This window comes from Anomaloglossus baeobatrachus, chromosome 7 (assembly GCF_048569485.1).
Source record: "Anomaloglossus baeobatrachus isolate aAnoBae1 chromosome 7, aAnoBae1.hap1, whole genome shotgun sequence".
NCBI classification, from domain to species: Eukaryota; Metazoa; Chordata; class Amphibia; order Anura; family Aromobatidae; genus Anomaloglossus; species Anomaloglossus baeobatrachus.
The window spans coordinates 235,549,412-235,569,099 of NC_134359.1; the positions used below are offsets into that span (position 1 = coordinate 235,549,412).

Genomic DNA, 19,688 nt, shown 5'->3' on the forward strand with positions numbered 1-19,688 from the left:
CACAGGGAAAGAGTATTGAACATGCTTACTGAAATGTATTTAATACTTCATGCAAAAGCTTTTGTTGGTGATGTCGGCTTCAAGATGCCTCCTGTATGGAGAAACTAGTTGCATGCATTGTTCAGGTATCATTTTGTCCCATTCCTCCACACAAACACTCTTCAAATCCTGTAGGTTGCGTGGGCTCCTATGAATTCTGAGCTTTAGTTCCTGCCATAAATTTTCTATTGGATTTAGCTCTGATGATTGGTTGGGTCATTCTAGCAGCTTTATATTATCTTTCTTTGAATTCAATTGAGATTTTCCTTGGCTGTGTGTTTGGGTTCACTGTCTTGCTGAAACGTCCACCCTTGTTTCATTTCATAATCCTGGTACATGGCAGCAGATTTTATGAAGAATGTCTCTGTACATTTGTACATTCATCTTTCCTCCTATTATATCAAGTTTTCCAGTATGGCATGCTGAAAAACAGCCCCACACCATGATGTCCCACCTCCAAACTTCCCAGTTGATATGGTGCTTTGAGGGTCATATGAAGTGCCTTCTAACCTCCAACCAGTGGGATACCATCAAGAGTGGCAGACCATGAGGCCGCTATGAATCCCGCGAGTCTGGGGAAGGGAGGGGCCAGGTGTCAGCGCTGGCATCGCACCCCCCCCCCCCCCCCCCGTCATCTCATGTTCAATTGTATCGGCAACCTTGATAAAGATACAGTTTAAAGTAGTGATGAAATAGGGAGTGGTCCTCTCATGCTCCGTCCTCCATCATTCTTCCACGGTGTCTGACTTCTCAAAGCAGCCAGACAATGATGTTACTACAGCGCTCCCACTGTGTCAGGTAGAGCAGAGCTGCAAGCCTCTCAGCAGCGGGGGCCAAGAAGAAGGTTTTTTGTTTCTTGTTTTTTTAATCAATGAGTACAGTGGTGGCCATAATACTATATGGAGGACTATAAAATGTGCATTATCCTATATGGAGGACTCTGGGGTGTGCATTATACTATTTGGAGAACTATGGGGTGTGCATTATTCTTTATGGAGGACTATAGGGTGTGCATTATACAATATGGAGGACTGTGGGGTGTCTAGAAAGAAGACTATGTGGTGTGCATTATTCTATATAGAGGACTATGGGAGTGCATTATCTATATGGAGGACTATGTAAGGCCCATTATACTATATGGAGGACTATGGGGGATGTATTTTATTTATATATATATATATATATATATATATATAAAGCTATGTGGGGGCCATAATAATATTTGGATTGCTATTAGGGAGCCTCTATACTTTATGGATAGCTATTTGAGGGCCTTTATACTGTATGCAAGCAACTATACAATGTGAAGGTTTCTGTGGGGTCCATCATACTGTGCCGAGTGCTGTGTGGCAGCCATTATACTGTTTGGAGGTCTAGTGGGGGCCAATCTACAGTTTGAAGGGGTGTGGGAGCCATTATACAGTATACCCAGTATACTGCCTAGAGGGCTGTGTGGGGGTCACCGTTGGGGATCATACTATGTTTGGGGTCACGGTACTTTGCTGGGTTAGTTGATGGGGGGTGCATTAGGGTTGTCGTGGGCGGAGGAGGGGACGCTGCTCTCTCCCACTGCTCGGGTCCGGCTGCTGCTGCTGCTGCTCGGTGGCTCGAGCGATGGGCTGGATCCCGGGGACTCGAGCGGCGCTCCTCGCCCGTGAGTGAAAGGGGGGTTGGTTTGGTTTTAGGGATATTGTCCGTGACGCCACCCACGGTTGTGCTGATTTTGTGGACACCACCACTGCTCTGGACGGGGATCCCGGGAGCGGTGACAGGGAGCAGCTTTGTTGTTAATTCTCCCCTCCGTGGGTAGGGGGTTGGTTGTCCCGGGGCCTGGTGATGGGGTAGGGATGGATGACAGGCGGGTTGCGGGGCCTGATGAGGTGCAGGGTCGTGGGGGCAGCGCTGTGCCGCACGGCACGGTGGTACTCACTCAGCCAAATGATGAGGACACAGTTCACGGTAAAACAAGCGGCTGGATGGACGGGTCCTTCGGACGGCTGCGGTGTTGTTGCTCCCGGCAGGTTCGCGGTGACTGTCTTTTCCCTGCACCTACGCTGTCTGTACGGTTCCAATGGGTTCCCACCGGTAACCCGCTCCCCGGCTTGGATATGGGCCGGAGGAGCCCCTTTTGCCCACAGGCGCTGGCCCTGAGAAACGGTTGCCTTGGCGGTGGCGGTGTCTCCCTCACTCGGTTGGACTGTTGCCTTCTGTCGGGACTTGACTGTTTGGAAACCCAGGAGGTCCCCTTCACTAACGGATTCGGCAAATTCACGGCGACTCCTAGCCTTGCCGGGGTCCGAAAAGCCCCTGCCACTGGTGCTGGCTTCTCTTTGCGTACCGGTCCGGTACCACCGGGCCACCACCCGTCCACGGTCTTTACGGTAGACTCCAATCGGCCACTCCTGCAGACGGTCACCACCGTCTGCCAACCTTGCTGTCTCGCCCGGGCCACACACCCGGACGCTGTCAGTCAGTTGCTCTGTTACTGCACTTTCCTCCTTCCACTGTCACTGTCAAAACTAGACTATCTGTTTTTCCCGCCTCCAGGACTGTGAACACCTCGGTGGGTGGGACCAACCGCCTGGCCCACCCCCTGGTGTGGACATCAGCCCCTGGAGGAAGGCAACAAGGGTTTTGTGTCTGACTTCGGTGTGCCTGCTGGGAGTGTGGGGTGTTGTGGCGTTGTTCTCTGTGGCCCCTGGCTTGTCCAGGGCGCCACAGGGTCATGATACTGTGCATGTGGAGGGTGCTATGGAGGAATTCACTATGGTGGTGTCATACAGTGTTTGAGGGGCACTTTTCTGGCATCATACTTTATGCGTGCAATGAGAAGGTAATCTAACGGCTTCAGTAGGAGGAAAATTACTTTGTAAGGTCTGCAAAGTTGTGAGATATGCTCTATGATCCATCCAAATATTAATTATTTTTTGGTGAAGGCGCCCAATTAGAACCCCATGATTTCCATGTACTCCCTCGCTTTCAAACATAGTGTGTATTATGGCATCCAAAGAGTGTTATGACTTTCCATGTTTTTTTGCACCTCTCTTTCTTCATGTTTTCAATTCTTTTTTCCTGTGTCATTTCTCATTATTACACATCACTCAATTTATGGACATCTATGGTTTGATTTATTTGCCTGTGTAGATTGGATGGGTTGTTTCCGACATCTGGTGAAAAATTCATATAAACAGCATCTTTAGAAATATATCTACTTAGAAATTAGTGATGTGTTCAATATTTACTTCACTTTAATTACAACACCACTTGTACTCTAGTTTACATTTGTGTGAGAAAACGGGATTATAAGCAGCCAAGTGTGATGGTAATGACTATACAAAACGTCTAGTGCTGTGTATATTGTGCTGTGTATATTGTGCTATACTGTAAAGATCCAAAAATGACTTAGATAAACATGATATATACTGACTTCATTATTAAATTTATTCAAGTTGGAATATGTGGAAGTTTCCAATGGAAGTCAGGGAAATGGTCTTAAATGTGGCCCAGATTACTTTGGGCCCTTGACTCATGAAGAGTCGTCCTTCAGCACTCAGGAGAGGAAAAACCCCCAATGGAGGAAACCTCTAGGGAACCATGGCTGAAGGATTGCCCTTCCCTTGGGCTGTGGATTTTTGAGAGCAGAGACCGAGTCTGGAATCTGCCTCGTTATGCAGCAGGTAAGTCACTTGTCTGTGAATACGTCTGACTGCGGAAAGTCTGATATTTGTCATATCCATAGGTAAGAGCAGAGACCGAGCCCGGAATTCTGCCTCGTTATGCAGCAGGTAAGTCACTTGTCTGTGAATACGTCTGACTGCGGAAAGTCTGATATTTGTCATATCCATCGGTGAGAGCAGAGACCGAGCCCGGAATTCTGCCTCGTTATGCAGCAGGTAAGTCACTTGTCTGTGAATACGTCTGACTGCAGAAGTCTGATATTTGTCATATCCAAAAGTGAGAGCAGAGACCGAGCCCGGAATTCTGCCTCGTTATGCAGCAGGTAAGTCACTTGTCTGTGAATACGTCTGACTGCAGAAAGTCTGATATTTGTCATATCCATAGGTATGAGCAGAGACCGAGCACGGAATTCTGCCTCGTTATGCAGCAGGAAAGTCACTTGTCTGTGAATACATCTGACTGCGGAAAGTCTGATATTTGTCATATCCATTGGTGAGAGCAGAGACCGAGTCTGGAATTCTGCCTCGTTATGCAGCAGGAAAGTCACTTGTCTGTGAATACATCTGACTGCAGAAAGTCTGATATTTGTCATATCCATCGGTGAGAGCAGAGACCGAGCCCGGAATTCTGCCTCGTTATGCAGCAGGAAAGTCACTTGTCTGTGAATACGTCTGACTGCGGAAAGTCCAGTATGTGTCATATCCAGTGGGTGAAAGCAGAGACTGAGCCCAGAATCTGCGTCTTTGTACAGCAGGTAAGTCATTAGTCTTTGAAGATGTCTTACTGAGGAATATCCAGTCCGGCAAGTGTGTTATCCATGGGTGAGAGCAGAGACCGAGCCCGGAAACTGCCTCTTGTTGTTTAATCCCAGGTTGCCTCATGCTTACATGGTAGCCACCATGTAATGTGGTTGGAGCGGTGTTGTTGCCCCCGCTGGATTCCTCATGCATCGTTGGAAGTCAGTGTGACTCCACTCTTGATTTTTCTGCAGAAACATTAATGAATTATGACCAAACATGAAGAAGCAGAATACTACATATAGGAAACACAATATGCACAGTTTTTTTTTACACAACATCCCATTAGGAGACTACAAATAATATTACAGCACTAATCTAAGGGCTTATTGCAGAATCTAATTTGATATAAATAACCATTTATATTCTACATATCAGATTTCCGGGCTACTCTGTAGAAAATAAAGACTTTTATACCAAACTAATTCTTAGCTATAAGAGGCTATTCCCCATCTCATCTATTTATGACATATATACTGAATAGTTTGTAATCATCACCATTAATAAAAAAAGGATTAAGTAGATAATTCACAGAAGGAATTAGGAACTCATTTTTTACTATATACACTATAACCATCAGAACTCATAATGGGACAGGGCAGTGCCAGCTAAATTCCATGGCGAAACATGGCCCATCAACCATTTAACATCTGACAATGTTTGGAGAACACATTTACTGCACCCTAAACACCCAGGAATCTCCCACACTTGTTAGTGGCTGTAATAATTTCTCAATTTCTCACCCAAGACCCCAGTCTACATGAACTTATTCTCACCACAACGAGACCCATGGGCGGTGGAGAAAAAGACTTGTGAATTTTGGAAAGTCATTGTTTCATCCACCAATAATTATTCCACAATTTTTCAAGACAATACTCCCAAAACAATTTCTTCACATTGGTCTTGATGAGAAGGCCTCCTCGTGAATCAGGAGCATCAGATGACTATTTGTGTCGCTGAGACCTTGCCTCAGGGACTGGAGTAAAGCGGGCTTTACACGCAAAGACATCGCTAACGAGATGTCGTTGGGGTCACAGAATTCGTGACGCACATCCGGCCTCGTTATCGATGTCGTTGCATGTGAAACGCAGGAACGACCGTTAACGATCAAAATTACTTACCTAATTGTTGATCGTTGACACGTCGTTCCTTTGGCGATTATCGTTGCTGTTGCAGGACGCAGGTTGTTCGTCGTTCCTGCGGCAGCACACATAGCGATGTGTGCTGCCGCAGGAATGAGGAACATCACCGTCCCTGCAGACGCCCTAAATGAGGGAGGAAGGAGGTGGGTGGGATGTTCGGCCTGATCATCTCCGCCCCTCCGCTTCTATTGGGCGGCCGCTTAGTGACGCCGCTGTGACACTGAACGAACTGCCCCCTTAGAAAGGACGCGGCTCCCCGGCCACAGCGACGTCGCTAGGCAGGTAAGTATGTGTGACGGGGACCAACGATGTTGTGCACCACGGGCAGCGATTTGCCCTGACGCACAACCGACGGGGGCAGGTGCTTTCACCAGCAACATCGCTAGCGATGTCACTGTGTGTAAAGCCCGCTTAACACTAGAAGTCCCAGGAATTTCGAGCTCCAGAGGGTTCAAATGCTAGAAATGTCAAATGACCTCTCCCTGGGACTTCTAGTTTTAAGAGTTGTGACTTAGCAAATGATGCTGTTCGTCATGAATTTGATGAGCGTCGGTTGCCCCATCTCCCATTTGCCCACTTTGTTGGAGTAAAGGCCACTTTACACACTGCGATATCGGTACCGATATCGCTAGCGTGCGTTCCCGCCCCCATCGGTTGTGCGACACGGGCAAATCGCAGCCCATGTCGCACAACATCGCCCGGACCCGTCACACGTACTTACCTGCCTAGCGACGTCGCTGTGACCGGCGAACCGCCTCCTTTCTAAGGGGGCGGTTCGTGCGGCTTCACAGCGACGTCACTAAGCGGCCGTCCACTAGAAGCGGAGGGGGACGGAGATGAACGGAACAAACATTCCGCCCACCTCCTTCCTTCCGCATTGGGGCCGGCGGCAGGTAAGGAGAGGTTCTTCGTTCCTGCGGCGTCACACATAGCGATGTGTGCTGCCGCAGGAGTGATGAACTACTTTGTACCTGCAGCGCCAACGATATTTGAGAATGGACCCCCATGTCGCTGATGAGCGATTTTGCACGTTTTTGCGACGATGCAAAATCGCTCATAGGTTTCACACGCAACGGCATCGCTAATGCGGCCGTATGTGCGTCACAAATTCCGTGACCCCCAACGACATCGCATTAGTGATGTCGCAGCGTGTAAAGCCTCCTTTAGGCAAATATAGTGTGAGAACACCAAGAATTGCTAAATTTTAGGGCAGCTTGGATTTGCAAAAAAATTTTTGCAGGTTTTCAAAAAAAAGTTTTTACCTCAGAATACTGGTGTAAAAGATTTCAGAAATCAGGCCCCTAAGTCATTTTGAAGAAAATTAAAGATGATCTGATAAAATTTGAGTTGAGATATTTAAAACACTTTTTTCTTTTCGGCAATGCAGTAGAGTTTTTCTCAGTGTTTCGGAAATATCTCATCAGACGTCCAGGTTGTGAGGACTCATAATCATATATATAAACATAGTGATAATCCGATTCTTGAAAAAAACCTCTTTTCCCTTTGTTTTGATTTTTAACTTGATTTCTTCCTTTTAGAATGGATGGAGGTGTCTGTTTGCAATTATTTAAGTCCGGCTTAGTCATGGACTTTTTCACCTCCACTCCACAAATATCAAGTTCTCCACAGAATATTGAAATTAGATTTAATAAAATGCAATACGATATTGAAGATTAATAAAATTTACAGGTTATTATAACTTCTAAATGGTACATTAAACTGAGAAAAGAGGGACCCAATCTCCGGAGAAATGCTCCTTGCTTCAGAAAAAGCATAGTTTGAAAAGGCACTCGGGGACTATAGTGAGATCTGACTGGTTCGGTACTGCCCCCAGCCAGCTTCTCCCTTCGCCGCTTCAGTTGATTGACAGGTCTGCCCAAATTCAAGATATGAGAAAGACCTGTCAGTTATATAGATCGGATACAAGGAGACGTCGCCTGGGGGCAGCACCACATTTGTCAAGACTCCCCAATGGTCGCTGGCCTGCTCTTCAACATATGTTTTCTACAATCTTGCAGACTTTCAGACATCATATTAGTGGATTTATTATCTTGGCATTTACAGTTTTTATTTATTTTTTATATATATAGTCTTTAAATTTATTTCTAATAATAGCTTTGAAACTTACCCTCAGAGGGGGTGACTACATCCCCATTAAGGCTGATGGTGAGCATTGCATCACTGGGTTCAGCCATGTTGATCTTGGTCTCCTGGAGGACGTCTCCCTCTTCAGCCACAGGTTCATGATGAATATTCTCATTTGGGAAAGTTATTACGACCTCATGATTTCCTGTAATGGAAATGATTGAAAGTAGAATTAATAAAATCTTCTAGATATTTATTGGTGATTAACATTATATATATATATATATATATATATATATATATATATATATGTTATTAGAACTTTCCAGAGGCGTCGCTAGCATCAAAGATCTGGGACTCCGGCACTGAACTTCTTGCCTGAAGCTTCAGATCTTCTGTGTCTGCTGAAACTATTCAGTCCCATGACAGAGAAAGGAGAAAAAGCTCTGTCCTCTATCACTGCCCATCTCCTAAGTCGCAGATCGCAATAGACCTAAAATTTAGGAGACGTTAGCATGCCCAAGCAGACAGCAAGACAACATCATTGCGTTGCGCCACCTCTAGATGAGGAGATGAAGGCTGCGGTATCGAAAATCAAGATTAGGAGAGTATAGTCTTTATGGCTTTATATAGAACAGAGAGAAAATAGAGACGGGCTTTTCATATCGCGCCAATGACCACTGATGAACGTTGTATTCCAGGTCTACGCGTTTCAGGAGTGTCTGCTTCCTTTCCTCAGGACAAAACAGGCATAAGGAACATCAAATCAGTGATTTTATGTTCCTTATGCCTGTTTTGTCTTGAGGAAGGGAGCAGAGACTCCTGAAACGCGTAGACCTGGAATAAAGTGACATTAATCTCACAACGTTCATCAGTGGTCATTGGCGCGGTATGAAAAGCCCGTCTCTATTTTCTCTCTGTTATCTGCCTGTGGGGTGCTGCTGCCGTTGACCTGGATTCCATGCACTTATAGGAGTTGTGACTTTCACAACTCCATTTGGTGAGTAGTTCTGCTCGCATTTGACCCTATATATATTGGGGGTAAGACCCTATTTTGCGCTTTTTTCCACAGTTCTCTTATTCTCTGGCTTTATATATAGGGAGCTGTGGGACCATCATAAAGTATATAGGGAGCCTGTCATTATTTGGTTTACATGGGTGCATTATAAGGTTTGATTGAAGCTTTCAGTGGGAATTATTAATTTTTTAGTAGTATTGATACTTAAAGGGGATACTGAAGGGGATTTATTACTTGAGGCAGGCCCTTGGGATATTATAACCTTCAAAGGAGCATATCAGGCATTATTACTTGCTCAGTACACATTGTCAGCTTTTCTACTTTCTATTATACACAATTATCTTTAGAGGACCCTTCTATCTGGCACACTGACTTTGAGGCATTAATTGGCGGTGGGGATAATGCTAAAAGAACAGGGAGGATGATTCTCTGGGGGAGTGTCTGCTTTTTTGGGGGGTAAATTTACTCCCATCCTGCCTTTCCCTATAAATAAGCCCTACCCCGAAAATAAGCCATAGTGCATTTTGGGGGGCAGACAATAATATAACAGATTCTTATTTCTGGGGATACACAGTATATATACATTTTCTTTTAAGTGGTGGCCAGGTTGTATAGGAAGATGTGTTTTGGTTCTCCGGCCCCTGATCTTTTAGAACCGTAGCAACATCCCTGTAACCTCCAGATGGTACATTAAACTATGACAATAGAAGGACCAAGTCTCTAACTACCAATATATTACCTATTCTTTCACTGACAAGTTCCTATAGGACCTATTTCATTTATATTAGGTTGTTTTTCTAAAATCCCTGAGAACTTACCGTGAGAGGAGGTGACCACTTCCTCACCGGGGCTGATATTATCAGGGGGGCCAGGCACAGAGATCTTGTTGCCTGCGAAGACGTCTCTCTGATCATCCATAATTCCTTGAGGAGAATCATCAATTGTAATTGATATGTCGTCCTCATGTTTTCCTATAACACAGAACAGTGAAATCAGCATTTGTAAAACAAAAGCTTCCATTGTGTTTCTACTCTATGTCTAAGGATCATTTCCTAACAAGATCCTTTAAGACTATTTTTTTAATATAATGTTGTTTTTCAATTAAATCCATTTTATATAATGATGAACACCAATCAATGTCCTCAGTTTGTGTGAACAAAGCTGGATAGCAGTCAGAAGGTGACCAGAATGGCGTGAAAACCAGAGAAGACAGCAGATGTATCCAGAAGGAATTGACGATATATATTTAGCTGGAGTGTTTTTTTATCAGTTTTGTCATCTATATTTACCGTTTGATTTGGGGTCGCTCTCGCTAATGTCGTCAGCATCCATTTCTGTATCCTTAATAGTCTTGTTTTTAAGTAGACATCTATAAAATTGTAAAATAAAAGTCAAATTGAAAGGAAGGAAAACGTCTCTATTCTGCAAAATGTAATCATGATACATTTTATCTCGTCCTATCTGTAGAACTATCACCAGTCAGTCATTTTGGTGTCCATGACATTCAGCAATATCTTTTAAAGGGGTTGTCCACTACTAGAACAACCCCTTCTGATTCCCCTTGTTTCCCCCCCAGTTAAAATAAAAGATCCTGCACTCACCTCCCGTTTTGGCACCGTTTCAGTGCTGACAGTAAGCGCGGTTTGGGGCTCACATGACATTATGACGTCATGGGCCACCGTGTCCAATCACCGCCGACTTCTCTCCACCCAACAAATTAATCAACAGGAAGTGACGCTGTGACTGCCACTCACTTCCTGCTGATTACTCATTTGGTCCAAACGCGGGGGATGGAGAAGCTGGAGGTGATTGGATGCGGGGCTCAATGTCACATGACCCCCGAACCGCTATTACCGATAGCGTTGGAACGGTGACAGAACGGGAGGTGAGTACAGGGTCTTTTATTTTAACTGGGGGAAACAAGTGGAATCAAAAGGGGTTGTCCTAGTAGTGGACAACCCTTTAACACTAGAACTACTGGACTCGTGACACCTATATAGAAATACATGGTGCAAAGTAGTCAAAATGACTACCTCAGTAGTTCTAGTGTTAATAATGTGTATGCAAATCTAATATATACAAATCAGTTAGTCTCAGGCGACGACTCCAAAGTGACCTGTGTGAGACAGAAGAAGTCATCACTAAAGTACTCCCATTACTGGAGTAACCTGAAGATGTGATATTTCCTCTACAGACTAATGTGTAGCCCATAAATCATTACTTACTATACTTACTTATAATGAAGGCTACAGATGACAACAATTGATATTGCAAAGACAAAAAGACAGCCAGCAGCTGTAACAATCCACATGACCTTATCATGAGACATATTTGGAGAGTTGATGTCATCCACTAAATGAGAAAAAGAAAGAACATAAGTGACCAGATAACCAGAGCTGGAATGTGTTCAGAACTGGAAAGTAAGTACATGGTACGGGTGGACGGAAGAACCAGATAAGACAATAAAAAAGAGGGGCATTTAATTTGTAAACATGATCGTTGATTTTTTTATACCATTTCATTATATAATGGAGAATACAGAAATCTGTTCTTTTATAAATATATAATAGGGGCTTCCTATATGTACAGAGAAAAAAAAAAGATTGATTGCTCTCAGTGAGAGAAACAAAATTATAATTTTGTAGTTGTGATACCTTTTAATGGCTAACTAAAATAAAATAGGATGTTACAAAGCAAGCTTACGAGACATCTCAGGTCTCTTCATCAGGCATGCTATGACAAAATATCTGAAGAAACACAAATATATACACAAATATATACACAAAACAGGGCAGAGGGATGGCATAATAAAAGGGCTTTTAAATAAACAAACACTAAGCTTAGAGAGGGAATCCTTAATTAGCTTAGATTAGTGGTGTGAAAGAGTTTTAGTGTCCCAATATCCATGTAGGATATTAGATATTATATAGGGGATATTATCCCCTATTAAATCGATGGCTGGACCATATATAAAAAGCTTATCCCCCCCCCATTCACCTTTTGTGCCTCCCCTATGTCCTCATAGACTGTAAGCTTACGAGCAGGGCCCTCACTCCTCCTAGTATCTTAATTTTGTTATTTTGTATTGTCTCATATTGTCTGTACATGTCCCCTCTGAATTGTAAAGCGCTGCGAAATATGTTGGCGCTATAGAAATAAAACTTATTATTATTATTAGGACCAGAGGTCTGGTGCCCTCACTGTCTCTGGAGCAGACTTCTCAGATTCTGTAGTGGGTCATAAATCCTCCTGACAGTTCGACTCCTGTGTTTACAGAGTCAAACATTGTAATGAATTTGTGTTCCTAGACCCTGCGATGGTTCTGTAATCTGAAGTTGCCTTTTAATATGACAACTTTCATATGGTTTATGTTGGGTCCTGAAGCACAGAAATGTTTGGCCACAGGTAAATGGGTTTTTTCGTCTGTAATTATCTGGCGGTAAGATGTCTTGAAAGCTTGATTTGTAACATTCCATTTTATTTTTTTAGTTAGCCATTAAAAATGTATCACAACTACAAAATTATAATTTTGTTTCTCTTACTGAGAGCAATCAATCATTTTTCAATTGGCTAACACGGTACCAAAACTTTTTTTTTTTTAAAAAGAGAAAAAAAGTTTTAGAAATACTAGATCTCTGTACTAGATTACTGGATATGAATCTTTCATCCAGAAATGTCTTCTGGGCACAATTTTACTCATTTTGAATCTGTGTTGCCTCCCTGCTCATAGGGATTGCCTGAGATAATAGGTTGCAGCAGGAGTGGACATTACATTGGGGCAACATCTATGGCTCAAGAGGTCAGGGGGCCCATTTCTACCACCAAACCAGGGGAAATTGTGCTTTTTGACGAGCTTTTTGGCTGCCTATATATTGCTGTTGCCAGGAGCGGACATATCATTGGTGCCACCTTTGTGGCCGCACAGGGGCTCTAGAGGTAAGGGGGCCGATTTCTACCTTCAAAGCAAAAATTGTAAATTTGGTAAAAAGGTAAATTGTGCATTTATTGAGATTTTTAGCTAAAAAGGGCCCATATATTGTTTGCGCCAGAGGTGGACATATCATTGGTGCAGCCTGTGCGGCTATACCGGGGCCCAAGAGTTACCAGGGCCCATTTCTAACCTATAAAGCATGACAAATTTTGCATTATGATGAGCTTTTGGGCTGCAAAGGGCCCATATATTGTTTTTCCACAGAGACCCACTTTTCTCTGTGTCCACCAATGGCTTGGACTAGATGTCTTTTGGTCATCCTCACTATATGGCTGCGCTCACACGAACGTATAACTCGGCTGATGTTTTATCGCATAGCCATGGACCAATGTTATACTATGGGACAGTTGTTTTTTTTCTCATACCGATTGAGCATGAAGAAAAAAAAAATATCGCAGCATGCTATGAGTGGCAGAATATATTTGACGGGGGCGCCCCTATAAAAGTCTACAGGTGTCTATAAAGCATCATACTGTACTTGGATGTCATCCAAGTGCAGTTCAAATTATGTGGACACAGACAAGGGAGAAAACCAAGGGAATCGGATAAAGCGAGAGAATCGGATCTCAGTAAACTGACACGGCTCACACTCTGATTAGAGTTTCAGCTGAATGTCGTTACCATATTCAATCCGATTATCGGTTGTGGGACCGCGGCCTAAAACTGTTACTTACATCCACATCTCACGGGTCCTATGCACTTTTCAAAGCGGAGAAAACAGTTCTTCATATTGTTTTCTTGGCATCCTCGGTTGAGATACACCTCCCTGGTGCCAACGCCTGGAAAATGAAAGATCAGTTAGTTGTGTGACAATACAGAGAGTGTTCACAATCTATCAGTGTAATTCTCTGTAGTCTGGAGGAGGATGTCAGATATTCAGAGCCACTAACATATACATTGTACTTGGTACATAACTTCCTAATCCAGACCTCGGACCATTTCCTATATATAATCCTAGGACTGCACAGATTTTATTCATAGAATCATAAAAAAATCAAAACTTGGAGAAATTCCCCAATAATCAAAAATCTACTATTATTTCCCCCAAATGTATAGATGAAAGCCCACGTGTGAGCATCCCAGCCACGTGTGACTATTATTCCCTACATCTGAATTATGAGCTACTTACCGCATGTTACTGAGCACGGACCATAGCGCAGGTGTTTTTTGATACCTAGAAAGTAAAAATAGACATTAAAAAAGAACAGTACAGACAAATAATAAGGCATAAGTATTCCTATCGCTTGTGGGCAGCCTTCTGCTACATGTAGTGCTTTGTGTATCCAGGATGGAGGCACCAGTAGTAATCCTCAATGTCTCATCTGTGTGTTATTACACTGAACACTGGGACTCGTCCTATCAGATTATTCATCTGTCCATACTACTCAGCATTAAAGAACTGTCAATTTAATTTTTCCCCCCATAAATTAATAATACTTATGAAAATAAGCAACTTTATAATATAACTTATCAGAGAAATCTGCTTCTTTCTCCTCTTGAACTGAAATGTCCTCATTACTGAGATAGATGACAGTTAGTGCTCATAAAGTTCTATGGAGATCTGTAATTGACATCTCTGGAGAACTTGCAGCAGAATGTCTGTCATCCTCTAGCTCCTCCCCTTTCCAAAGAATCTTAAAAGCACCAACTGTTATCTCCTATCTCAGTAACAGGAAAATCTGTCTTCACTAAAGACAGATTTTATACATTTTCACCATGAATTGAGAAAGAAAGATCAAATCAGGTGGAGGAAAAAAAAGCAGATTTTCTTGATAAGTTGTTTTTTTTCATGTGTCTTATTGATTCTGAAATTAAAACTAAAACAATGGATACACTTTGACCCCTAGATGCAATATTATATACATAAAGGTGATTGCAGGGGTGATCACATGTGGATAAGTTCTGGAGCTGAGCTCTCTCTACATGCAGCAGATACCGGCTATATTAAATTGCCGTCATCTGTCTCTAACAACCACGGCCTGAGATGGCTGTTAACCATTTAAATGTCATTCTCTGACAGCATAATTGAAATGGAAGGTGCACTGCTGCTCACGCTAACCGGCTCCTATAGGACACCAATGGGTTACTATGACAGCCAGAGGCCTTCTTTAGCAAGTCGGTCCTGTTTGAAGCTCATATATATGCTAAGCTTCAAAGGAGACAGAGATTTACACTATATACTACAATATTGTGTTACATATGATATATATTATATACAGTATATATTGTGTATATATATATATATATATATATATATAGTACTATATGTAAACTTACTTATCTGATGAATCATGATTCAGAGCAGCTTTTTATTACAGAATGTATGCCATAAAAAAGAGAAAATAAATGGCGGAATTGCATTTTTTGGCCCCAATTTCACATTGAATGGTAAAATAAATGGTGACATTCAAAACTTCAATTTGTCCCACAAAACTACAAGCCTCATACGGCTACGTGGATGGAAAAATAAAAAAAAATGTTTGGCTCTTGGAAGATGGGGAACAGAAAATAAAGGCTCAAAAATGAAAATTGGCTTTCGTAGGGATAGTTGGGGAATATCTGTCCTGTACTTACCAACATGGATCCTGTTCTGCGCTCCTGAATGGTTCCTGCGGTGACCGATGGGAGCAGGTTCCACGAGTGCTAATAGCACAATCAATAATAGAAATAGCCTAAACAGCATTTTAGCCTAGAGGAAAATCGCTTACAGTGTCGCACACAGTGAGCCTCTCCAGACAAAGAACCTCTCTGCAAGATTCCTCATTATATCCACAGATTCCGTGACATCACAATCGTGTACACGAGTGATGTAACAGTTGGGGCTCAACCACTAACAGAGCCCGCCTTACACTAAATGGCGCCCTGTGTAAAGTTTCTCCTCCCAAACTGAAATTTCCTCATTACTGAGATAGATGACAGTTGGAGCTCATAAAGTTCTATGGAGAACTGTAACTGGCATCTCAAGAGAATTTGCAGCAGAATGTCTGTCGTCTGACGCTGCTCCCCTTTCCACAGAATCTTAAAATCACCAACTGTTATCTCCTATCTCAGTAACAGGAAAATTTGTCTTCACTGAAGACAGATTTTATACGTTTTAACCATGAATTGAGAGTGAAAGATCAATTCAGGAAGAGAAAAAAAGCAGATTTTCCTGATAAGATTTATTACAAAGTTTCCTATTTTCATGTGTCATTGATTTCTGAAATTAAAATTAAAACAATGGATACCCTACAACCCCTTGGTGCAAGATCAAGTACATATAGGTGATTGCAGGGGTGATTACGTGTGGAGAGGGTTCTGGATCTGACCTCTCTCCACACGCGACAGATACGGGCTATATTAAATAGCCATCATCTGTCTCTAACAACCACGGCCTGAGATGGCTGGTAACCATTTACCGTAAATGTCAGTCTCTGATAGCCTAATTTAAATGGAAGGTGCACCGCTGCTCATGCTAACCGGCTCCCATAGGCCCTGTGACGCTATCGCAGGACACCGATGGGTTACTATGGCAGCCAGAGGCCTTTTTCAGCAAGTCGGTCCTGTTTGAAGCTCATATATTGTATATGCTAAGCTTCAAAGGAGACAGAGATTTACACTATATACAATATTGTGTTACATATGATATGTATTATATATACAGTATATATATATATATATATATGTAGTACTATACATAATCATACAGATCTGATGAATCATGAATCAGAGCAGCTTTTTATTACAGAATGTATGCCATAAAAAAAGAGAAAATAAATGGTGGAATTGCATTTTTTGGCCCCAATTTCACATTGAATGGTAAAATAAATGGTGTCATTCAAATATACAACTTGTCCCACAAAACTACAAGCCTCATACGGCTACATGGATGGAAAAATAAAAAAAAATGTTTGTCTCTTGGATGATGGGGAACAGAAAATAAAGGCTCAAAAATGCAAATTGGCTTTCATAGAGAAAGTTGGGGTATATCTGTCCTGTACTTACCGACATGGATCGTGTTCTGCGCTCCTGAATGGTTCCTGCGGTGACCGATGGGAGCAGGTTCCACGAGTGCTAATAGCACAATCAATAATAGAAATAGCTTAAACAGCATTTTAGCCTAGAGGAAAATCGCTTACAGTGTCGCACACAATGAGCCTCTCCAGACAAAGAACCTCTCTGCAACATTCCTCATTATATCCACAGATTCCGTGACATCACAATTGTCTACACGAGTGATGTCACAGTTGGGGCTCAACCAATAACAGAGCCGGCTTCAGACTCAATGGTGCCCTGTGGAAACTAGCAACTAGCTTTTACACCCTAAAAATATTGGTCTAGGCTTCCTTCCTTTTTATGAAGTTTTTTTCCCCCATAAAATAGCATTTCATGCTCATTGTGCGTCTACATTATTTTATTGTGCATTTTTTTCTCTATAGACTTCTATAAGGAGCATGAAAAAAAATACATGGTAAATTGGTAATTGCATTTCTTTTAAAATGAAGAATCAAAGCATTTCTGTACTTTAAAAAAGAAAAATAATAAAGAAGAAAAAAATGCGGCTATAAATATGTACCAAAAATGCATCAAGGGGGAAAATGCAGAAAAATGCAATAATCAGAAAAGGCTTTTATTGCATAGTTTGGTGCAGACACTTGCAGAAAATGTGCTAATAAAACGCAACAGGAAAGAAAGTAGAATTTACACTACACTAAAGCTGCCCATACAGTTTTGTCAGTCAACTGCTTAAAGGGAATCTGGCAGCAGATGTTTTTTGCTATGTAATCTGAAGACAGCATACTGCAAGGGTTACAACAAAGAACTCAGGAATGTCTGCGTTGTTGTTTTCCTGGAATGTTTTTTAAGCACTCAGGACTTATTGCTCAGTCTAAAAAGTTACACTGAAGGCAGTCAGGCACGCTCACTCCTGTGATTGAGCATTGACAGTGAGGTGCCAATCTTTATAGAGAGCCTGATGTGGGGGTGGCAGCTCTCAGCTCTGCTGCATTGCTAAATCTAAAAACTCAGATTGTGTCAGAACGGCTGCACCCAGTAATCTAAGTGATACACTGTTGGATTCAGGGTATCTTTGCCTACATCATGCTAATCTCACATGAGTTAGTACTACAATAGTCCCAAACACCATAAGTGCACGACACTTTATCAATTATTTGCTCAACAATACCATTATTACACCTCTTGGAAGAATCCTGGGAGCGAAACGATCATCGAGGTGGAGGGACAAGTATGCTGCAGCTCTTATTTACAACCATCATAATTAGTCGCTATTACTAAGGTATAAAACCCTGTACAATTAATTGTTCTACTGTGTCTTTGATCCACACATTTTGTGGGCATTTAATTCAATATTCCCCATATATGTGTAGAACAGTTTTGTTTTAATTATGCAGATTAGTATGAGTAAGGAAAATTGCATGACATATTGCTAGCTTTTTTACTGCACTAGTTGCTGTGAAACTATAGATGTCTGAGCCCCCGTTTTTACAACATATACTTTAATAACTATTTATCAGCAAATTTTCTGCTGTTAATATAACTGGGCTTTAGTATGTGGATTAACTGCATCATTTGTCAGTGCGATGTGCTTTTATAATCACTGTTATAATCACATGCGGTGTTATATGCACACTTGATATTTAAAATATGTAATAAATCTAATTTTTTTGCACATCGCTTTTTCAAATTATTTTGCTGTTTATCTCATACTAATACAGTATAACATTACTTATTGGTGTGTCATATTTTCCCCACGCAGAAACGGCACTATGTCTGCAAATAACTGGGGACTCAATGAATTTTGACTGGTATATTGCAGTTGTGTTTCACTAATTAATTGCTGCTTTTCTCTATAGTTAAACATCTACAAGTAATTTAAGAGCAACATTTACTGGTTTGATATACCTCTATACCTACAATTAAAATATAATGATTATGTTGGGTTCTTTATTGTATTAATATTCAGCATAATAATTTATTACGGTGAACTAACTTTATGTTCATTTGCATTTCATGTGTAAATTATGTGCTGTAAAAATCTGAACTCCATGCAAATGATGAATAACATGGACTAAATTATATTTATTATCTGCATGCATCCTTTTGTCCCTCATAGGAATGTCTCTGTTTGATGTACTTTTTGATTGTTTTTTGATTCTTATTTGAAATATTATAATTAAAATATTTATGCATGAATCTCTTGTATCCATTGTTTTATTATAATAATGGTATTGTTGAGCAAAAAAAATCTCAGATGAGGTAGGAAAAACATGTTAAGGTTTATTAAACACTTCAGATATTGGTGATTATAGAGAATCAATTAATTTCTCACAGGATGAGCAGATCAAACTTGAACAGTTAAGCCTGCTTTACACGTTGGAATTTCGCATATAATATCGTATGCGATTTGCAACGCCCCCATCGTATGTGTGTGGCACGTTCAATTCGTTGAACGTGCCACACAAACGATTCACCCCCGTCACACGTACTTACCTGTCCATACGACCTCGATGTGGGCGGCGAACGTCCACTTCCTGGAGTGGGAGGGACGTTCGGCGTCACATGGCAGCCGGCCAATAGAAGCGGAGGGGTGGAGATGAGCGGGACGTAAACATCCCGCCCACCTCCTTCCTTCCGCATTGTCGGCTGGAGCCGCGGGAGGCAGGTAAGATCTGTTCAATATTCCCGGGGTGTCACACACTGCGATGTGTGCTGCCTCGGGAACATTGAACATTGAACAACCCGACGTGCAATTCGTCAGGATTCAACGACGTATGCGATGAACGTTTTAACGTTCAATCGCACGCACCTGTCACACACTACAATGTACCTTACGATGCCGGATGTCCGTCACTTACGACGTGACCCCGCCGACACATCGTAAGATATATTGTAGCGTGTAAAGCGGGCTTTAATCACAAAATAAATGTGCTAAACTGTAT

At 42.0% G+C, this 19,688-nt stretch overlaps 1 protein-coding gene across 2 annotated transcripts; it reads right to left on the minus strand.

Annotated features, from left to right (window-relative positions):
• Positions 1–4,098: 4,098 nt before the first annotated feature.
• On the minus strand, positions 4,099–15,471 carry LOC142246105 (uncharacterized). 2 transcript variants are annotated; one of them, XM_075319117.1, is made up of 8 exons: positions 15,325–15,471; positions 13,880–13,924; positions 13,425–13,529; positions 10,994–11,111; positions 10,049–10,128; positions 9,578–9,730; positions 7,785–7,946; positions 4,099–4,702 (listed from the first exon to the last, which is right to left on the minus strand). In XM_075319117.1, the coding sequence occupies exons 1-8, from the start codon at positions 15,431–15,433 to the stop codon at positions 4,677–4,679; spliced, it is 798 nt and encodes a 265-aa protein (XP_075175232.1). In that variant the 5' UTR covers positions 15,434–15,471; the 3' UTR covers positions 4,099–4,676. The 2 variants fall into 2 exon arrangements, with proteins under 2 accessions (XP_075175232.1, XP_075175233.1); XM_075319118.1 differs by lacking the exon at positions 9,578–9,730.
• Between the last annotated feature and the right edge of the window lie 4,217 nt (positions 15,472–19,688).